General features: G+C 36.7%; 1 protein-coding gene across 1 annotated transcript; it reads right to left on the bottom strand.

The window, feature by feature from the left end:
- Positions 1-229: 229 nt before the first annotated feature.
- On the bottom strand, positions 230-919 carry LOC143559770 (EG45-like domain containing protein). Its single transcript, XM_077048244.1, has 2 exons — positions 724-919; positions 230-636 (listed from the first exon to the last, which is right to left on the bottom strand). The coding sequence occupies exons 1-2, from the start codon at positions 827-829 to the stop codon at positions 353-355; spliced, it is 390 nt and encodes a 129-aa protein (XP_076904359.1). The 5' UTR covers positions 830-919; the 3' UTR covers positions 230-352.
- Positions 920-8,364: the final 7,445 nt, after the last annotated feature.

Below are 8,364 nucleotides of genomic sequence, written 5' to 3'. Positions count from 1 at the left end.
TCGATTTTTCCACAAAAATGTATGCTTCCCCATTTTGCTCATAATCATCCCGGTGAGGAAAATCGAGTAAAAATCAGTTGCAGATCAATATGGATGTTATGTGAGTGGAATTTCCCTTTAGAAATTAGAATGAAAATAAAGTTTATGTGTCCATCGGTTAAACGTGAAGAAAGAAATATGAGGATATTAAATAGATATAAAGGGTACAGTAATATTTCAATAGAAGTTAACTTATATTAAAGAGACAAATAGAAACATGTTACAATGCCCTTGAGTCTCACTTATTGAAGAACACTCTTAATTAAGAGTTTATTATTGGTATCTCGCATGCATATGTTCCATTATTAAGGTGTCAGTAACACGTGTAATCAATGTTAATTCTCCCAGCATTAGGATCAGCAATCATTGCAAACGCCTCACTGGAAAGATCAAGTTGATTTGGAGCACATCCTGGACAAAGATCAACAATGGTAACATCAACGCTTCTACCTGTGCAAGGCTGCAAAACTCCAAGATTGGTTCTACCCGTGCAAGTGACACGGCACCTACGTCCACATGCAGCTTTGTTGTTAAACAACCCACTATTTGCTGCTACAACCATATTACCACGGTTTTGGTAGCCGTAGCATGATGACGCTATATGCAGAACGATATTAAAACGAATATCAAAACAACTTATACGATCTTAGTTCATCTTTAATTAATTAAAGTTCGTATACTTACGAGTATATACAGTGTAGTAAGTTGCTTGGCCAGCAGTGGCATGGGCAACTGATATGAGACATGCAACCATGGTGATCAAGGCCAAAGCCCTAGTCATCGAACCCATTTTTGTAATGTATCTTTAATTTGTTTGTTAAGTATTGTACACAGTTTGGTGATGAGTAACCCAAAGGGGTGTCTTTTTATACCTGAAAAAACTACCTTGAAGGCTATAAAAAGGTGTAACAAAATACAAATGATTTCCCAAGTTAAGGAAGTGGGACATGTTAATTAATTGTTTATGTAGTGGTTAACCTTTGGAGGGTTAAAGATGATTACAAAATCAAGGGAATTTTTTTTTCCTTTTGTTTTTTTTATGTGAGGCTAGCCCACTTGGTACAGATACCTCAAATTTTCCTGAAATCCTTAACGTTTGCACAGAAGGCTGTTAGGACAAACGTCCGCATACTGAAACCCTAATGGAACATGAAGTACACAAACTTGACCAACCTGTACTAAATTTCTCCTGGACGAAGTTAATTATATATCTCAAACATGTTTGGTACGCTAATGTTAAATTGAGTTTCTAGAGAGATAGACAGCTAAAATTTTGTCGTTGTAAACCACAATAGCTCATTTAGTTGGGAAATGTAACTCGAGTAATAGGTTACGTAGCCAACTAGCTTCGGCCACATCGTTCGCACACCCTTGTATTCGCCCTCTGCACTAAAACAAGAAATCATAGGCAATTGTCTTTTCGAGGACCAAAAAAGCAAATTATTTCCCAAGATGCATAGTACCCTGAACTCGATCATCTGGAGACGCAACATCCACCAGTCGGAATCAGGTGTAGGCAACCTAGAGTAACGTAGGTGTCGTCATATGTAATTAATTATCTCTTAAATAAAGTTAGAAATAAACATATTATAGGGAGGAGACTTTCAAAACTCACGTATGTTCTTAATTTATTGATGCTTTAATAGAGGGTAGCTTTTTTTTCGAGGACCAAAAATCTTAATTTATTCGGCCTCTGCACTAAATCCCAAGATGCATAGTATCCTGAACTCAATCATCTGGAGTCGCAACATCCCCCCGTCGAAATCAGACATAGGCGGTAAGAGACTGTGCTGGAAAACCGTGATGCAATCGTGAGTACATGTTTTATCGTCATATGTATTTAATTCTCTCTTAAATAAAGTTAGAAATAAACAAATTTTAGGAAGAAGACTTTCAAAAGTCACGTTCGTTTTTAATTTATAGATGCTTTATTAGAGGGTGCCTTTTTTCTAATAATAATTAAGATAACAGTAATAATATTTGAAATTTGAGAATTTGAGAAACGAAATAAAGGTACCAAAAGACGGTTTTTTGGTTTACCATCATCATTAACAAAGTCGATTTTTCCAAAGGTTCGTTATGGGAATCCCTTTCAGAACCATGACCAGATCGAGTTTCTAAAACATCTGTAACCATTACTTGATTAGTTTAGTTGTGATTTCCTTTGTTATGATTAACTTGCTTCCAGTTCCCGTGGCTATAGCAGTGGCAGACTTGCCATGCGCATGGTTATCCTATTCTATTACGCCATAAGCTTTTATGTTCAACAACAATAAATGATTCTATGTATTTAATAAACTTTTATATATAAAGTTATGATGAGAAAATATAGAATATGTATCGAGGCTATAGGTGAGGGTGATGTTTGACTGTGGATTCGAAGTGAAACGAAAACTAGAAGCAACGAACAAACACATGCGAATAACTTGTTGCTAAACTAGCCTAATAACAAATGAATATAATAAAGAAATGTAGGGCAAACAAGATACATTTCACTAATTAAGGTGTTGTTTGTTTTTTAATAGGTAAAATGTCTGCCGTCTGCAGACCACATCTGCAGACATCTGTAGCGGAAGAGGTGGACCAAACCTCTACAGTCCGCAAGAAGAAGACTGTTTGTTTTTTAACGTCTGCAAACTGCTAAAATATAATGCAAAATTTTAAATAAGCAGAAATTACAATAAAAAGGTTATTCAACATAGAAATTTAAATAATAGTCAAACAACACTGAAATAATATTCATAAACCACAATAACATTTTTTTAAATAATTTATTCGGTACTTTGCATTAACTGCTCAACAATTTCATCTCGCAACTGCGTCATATATTCCCCATTTAATGTAGTGCCATGTGCTTCAACTTCATCTTCTTCAGCATCAACGTGCACATGAGTATTTCTGAATGACAAATTGGGTTGATCGTATTGTTCAAACAACTCATCACTCAAACCTTCTTTCCTAGTAAAATTATGTAGCGCGAAACATGAAATTGTAATGTTCCTTTGTGTCTCCAACGGAAATGGTGTCATCCTCTTCAATATTGGGAATCGTGCTTTGAAGACACCAAAAGCACGCTCAATAACGTTCCAAAATTTTGCATGTGCGTGGTTAAAATTTTCTTTATTGGTCAATGCACGTTTCCGACGAAAATCTCCAAGCCAATACCTCACTAGGGGTGCAAACGAGCCGAGCCGAGCCCTAGCTTTACACTGTCCGAGCTCGGTTCGGTACACTTTTATGAAGCTCATGCTCGAGCTCGAGCTCGGTTTGAGCCTAAGTTGCTAGGATCAAGCTCGACTCGTGTAAAAAACTGAAGCTCGGGCTCAGCTCGATTGGCTTGAAAATTTTCTTAAACAAGCCCAAGCTCGACATGAGCTTGTTAAAGCTTGGTTCGAAAAGCTCAATTGGGCACTAAAAAGAAGAATGTGCAGGAACATAAAAAATGAAGCAAGACAGAATTATCATAAAATTCCACTAAAAGTCCAAATAACCAAACAAACTTACAAAACCACCAAAACTACATTACAAAGTAACAAGACCAACCAAAATAACCATACAAAGTAACAAAGCCAAGATAACATTTTACAAAAAAGAATCCAAAATGATGATCCCCTTCTCGTCTTCTCAAATTTCCATAGCCCATATTCCACAAAAGCCACAAGCAATTATATTATTGAACCTGAAACAATAAGTTAGATTTCATTACTTAATAATAAACAAAAACCAAGTTTCCAACCAAAGGTAACTACAAAAAAATCCATGACAAATAACTAGACCACAGTAAATATGTGTAACTTTAATTAGTTGGTAGTAAATCCTCACATGGTGTCACGTCCTTCTACAAGGTTAGCTGACAGTTTGCGATGGCGAAGGTGGGGCTGGAGAGTACGGTGGCCGGAGGGCGGTGCCGGAGGTGCGGGTGGAGGGCGGCGGAGGAGGTGGGGAGAGGGGGTGACGGGAAGAGGGTGGGAGGTATGAGGGCTAGGGTTTGTGGAGATAAATGTATGTTATTGTGAATAGATGGAAGAGTTTAGAAGATGCGAGAAGTGAGTGGTCTATGTCTGCGCCAAGAAGAGGGTGCGCATACCTTTTCTAATGAACTGTGTAACATCCTAGATTTTGTAATGTTAAGTTATAATATTAAATAAAGATTTCGTTAAGCTGTCGTGTGTTAAATAAATATTTTAGGATTAAACAAAGAAAGTTACGCTTAGTGATTTCGCGTTAATAATTAATAAAGGAAAGATCATGGACTTAGATGAAACAAGATGGGATTATGGATAAGATGGGCTTAGGGTCCATGGGCCTTAGGAGTACACTACAACAAAAAGGGATTTTTAGGACCTTCTGTGTGTGACGCTTGTAAAATAGGGTCCTAAAATCTATTTAATAGGATAAATGAACATTTAGGGTCCTTTTACGATTTACGCTACAGAACCGGTGTCCTAAAATATTATTTAATAGGATGGATGATTCTTTGGGGTTGTATTATCATATAACTTAATAATACACTTAAAATGTAAATCCTAATAAAGTAATCTATAAGACATGTAGTTGTTGGTGTCCCATTATTTTGTAATGTTATAGGACACTTTATCACTGGAGGTCTTATTATAACATAACTTAATAGGACACTTTGTAGTTAAGTCATAAATGTTCGTTGTTAAATGATCCTTTCTAGTCGAAGTCGTATAAGAACATAAATTAATAGGACATTTTACACTATGGTCATATAACTTTAACCTTTATAAGATACATAACCATTGTGGTGTATAACTTTAACCTTTATAAGATACATAACCATTGTGGTGTAAGTATAATACACCGTAATAGGACATTTGATATTTTAGTCCTAAAACATGTGTTTTATAGGACGCTTATTCGCTAGAGTTTTTATTATAACATAAATTAACAGGACACTTGACACTTGAGTCTTATAACTTTAACCTTTATAGGACACTTAATCATTGTGGTGTTATTATAATACACCGTAATAGGACACTGATATTGTAGTCATAAAACATATGTTTTATAGGACGCTTATTCGCTAGAGTTTTGTTATAACATAACTTAATATGACACTTGACACTTGGGTCTTATAATTTTAACATTTACATGACGTTTAACCATTTTGATGTTATTGTAATACACCATACACTACTACATAAGTAGGTATTTTCCACGAATTTTTGCTACAGAATAAATCCGTCGCAAATTTTGCTACGAAGTAGCTAAAAATTAGCTATGGACAAATTTTGCTATGATTTAGCTACGTAAATTACGTTGCAAATTAAATTACGTAAATTACGTCAAGAGCTTTCTTTCCATCCGGTAACTTAACCAATCTCCAATCCTTCTGGGTGATCTTTCCTTTCTCTCCTCCCGCAAAAGACACATACCCAACATTAAATGTTTGAATGTCGTGTAGCTGGGTAACGTCCCATGTCATGTGCCTGGAACAGCCACTATCAACATACAAAGGTCTGATGATATTCCTCCATAGCTTTCCCTGCACAAAGCGTGGGATTAGTTAGATTTTGGTACCCAGTCCATAGTTACACTGGGTGACCCTGACTCATCTACAGTTGTCACGGATTTCCATGACATGTCCTATTGATCGTCAAACATAGATATTGTAGATGCTTTTGCCGGAGGTTTAGGCAACCATTTATGTCGGTATGACTTGGCATTATAAGTACGAATGATTGTCGTAACCTCCGGTGTTATGGATTTGGAAGAAGACTAATTTGTCCTTTCCTCCTGTTTTGGTTTTGACTTAGTGTTTATATTTGAATTTGAAACACCTTTTCTAACCCTTTCACGAAACATGTTAGGTTTGATATGATGAGGACTAAACCGGCCAGATTTGTTTCGATTCCAGTCATCGTCAAAGGTACTAGCCTGATTGTACCTGAATCTCTGCCTGTATGAGTTATGAGGCATATAGGGCATGTTACTCTGATAAAATCCATAATAAGGGACATATGGACGATGTGAACAATTTCTGGCAATATGACTAGGAGTTCCACAGTTAAAACAAGTTTGACGTTTTATGTACAAATCATTTTGGGAAACTCCTCGTCTGGACTGGTTGTGCAGACCAGTTTGCTTAGAACTGCTAGACCCCTTTTTAGCTTCATTAAGCTTATCACCTTGTTTGTCATTAGAGCATCCCTCTTTGACAAATTTAGGTGCAACTTATTTTTTGAAATTTTTTGAATTTTTAGTTTTATTAGAAATCACATTATTAGAGTTCAAAGTTTCAACCGAATCAACCACACAAGAATCCTTGCTCTTTAAAACAGAGCCCACACAAATAGTCGGAATAACAGAATTTAAAACAGGAAGTTTTAAAGAAACATCAGAAACAATGTCATTATCAAATTCAAAACAAGGGTCGTCATCCTCATCAGTCCATTCCTTCACAATTACTTTTTCTGCACAAGAAGTAGACACATTAGAATCGTTCATATCTAAAGAAGACGGACCAGCATTGACAGGACTGTTCCCATCACCTTTGTCTTGTTTACCGTATTTCATGTCATTTACCTTTTCTTCATGTCCTTTGGTAACATGGGTAGGGACATAATTGTGGTTGTAGGGTGGGGGAACTTGACTGAATCCTATTCCCTCACCTTCATTCTCTTTCCACCACAATTGATTTTCAATCATTGAGTTGACAACCTTACTGGAGCCATCGAATTTTTTAAAATCTAGTTCAGCCCTTTCAAATTTACTAGTTATATTTAAAATTTCTAACTTGGAGGCTTCCAGTTTAGCAGTCAATTCAACGATTTTCTGTTTGGCATCAAGATGATGAAAAGACTTTACACTAAAATCATACTTAAGCTTAGAAATGTCCTTCTTCTAAGCTTCTATTTTATCTAGAAAAACCTTTTCATTTTTCTTAAGTTTGAAATTTTCTGATTTTATTCTCGCTATATCTCTAATTAGGTTATCATTATGAAACTTAAGCATTATTATTTTTTCAACACAATTTAAAGATCATGGTTGAAAACTTACCTCAGATGAATTTGGAGAAGTGAACGCCATATACGTAAATTGAAGCTCCTTGACCTTCTTTTAAGTAGCATTTTTTTCTCCAGTGTCTTCAACATTAGCGAAGTTTGCAGTCTGATTTCCAATGTTTAGCGCAGCCATCTAACCTTCCCAAGAGAATTGTTGAGCAACCATATGTCTTTCACCATTACCTGAACTACCTCCAGCCTCACCTCTGGCATTCCCAACTGGAACAAATGGCCTTTCCGTATTTCCATCCTTCGCTGGGTTAGTACATTCACGAGCAAAATGACCCAGCTCGTGACAGTTGTAGCACCTAAGAGTGTCTTTGTTAAAACCCACCTTTGATTATTTGGCATGTTCCAATTATTTCTACCCGTCCTCTTAGTGAACTTCTTCGCACAAAATACTGCCATGGCAATTTACCACGAGATGTCCATTTCTTCAACATCATCGGGATGGATCTGATCTAGTTCAGCAGCAACCACAGGTTGAACCAAGTCTCCAGCCAAAAGTGCATTATAGCAATTCATGAATCCCTCCATTAGAGCTATATTCTCTTGAGTCTCTTTTGATATGGTAGGGATCTGACTGAAGTGCTGACTTGAAGTGTGAGTAGTTTTTCTTGTATCATTTGATGACTGTCCAGACTTGGTGAACAAAACTAGAGTTGGTTGGGGTGGAATGGATGATGATGATTGACCTCGAGTGGATGAGAACATCTGGAAGTTACTCTGAGGTGGTTGTTGAGTAGCCTTGAACAGTGAGAAACTGTCTTGAGAAATAAGAGCACTGTTGGAGGCAACATTGTATCTAGCCGCACTGTAAGAGCTCGCATAATTTATGGCATGTTGCTTATAATTCATATCACATGCTTTAATAGTTGCTATCATTTCACTCATACCCATTCTGGCAATGAGTTCACCAGCTTGTTTATTTATGAGGTTTGCTGATAAATCCCTGCTGATCTCATTTCAGTCAGAAGTGATATGAATCTTTGAAGTTGGGATTCCAACGTTTCTCCCAAAACATGATTAAGCATGCTGAACTTTTGTCGCAGCAAATCTTGGCGACTTCTCTTCATATCTTCATTCCCCTCATATACTTCGATCAGTGCCTCCCATAACTCTTTAGCAGACTGAAGTTCTCTAAATTGAAGAGCAATCTCGGGTGAGAGTGCCATGGTTAGAGTGGAAAGAGCTTTCTCATCTACCTCTACTTTAGCAAAATCATCATCGTCATATTGTGCAACTAGTTTTACAAGGACTTCATCAGAGTTATCCTTTTGATAGGTGATTCCTTGAG

Source organism: Bidens hawaiensis, unplaced genomic scaffold (genome assembly GCF_021521415.1).
Source record: "Bidens hawaiensis isolate Kalapana, Puna unplaced genomic scaffold, B.hawaiensis_p1.1 tig00020036_1, whole genome shotgun sequence".
Classification (NCBI taxonomy): Eukaryota; Viridiplantae; Streptophyta; class Magnoliopsida; order Asterales; family Asteraceae; genus Bidens; species Bidens hawaiensis.
Note: the sequence above shows the minus strand (reverse complement) of the source record. Positions and strands in the feature narration are given on the sequence as shown.

Excerpts from the sequence above, each read along its gene's own strand:
- LOC143559770 (XM_077048244.1), bottom strand. The coding sequence starts at position 829 with ATGGGTTCGATGACTAGGGCTTTGGCCTTGATCACCATGGTTGCATGT. Across the intron at positions 637-723 it reads TTACTACACTGTATATACTC|CGTCATCATGCTACGGCTAC; the intron begins GTAAGTATACGA and ends TTCTGCATATAG.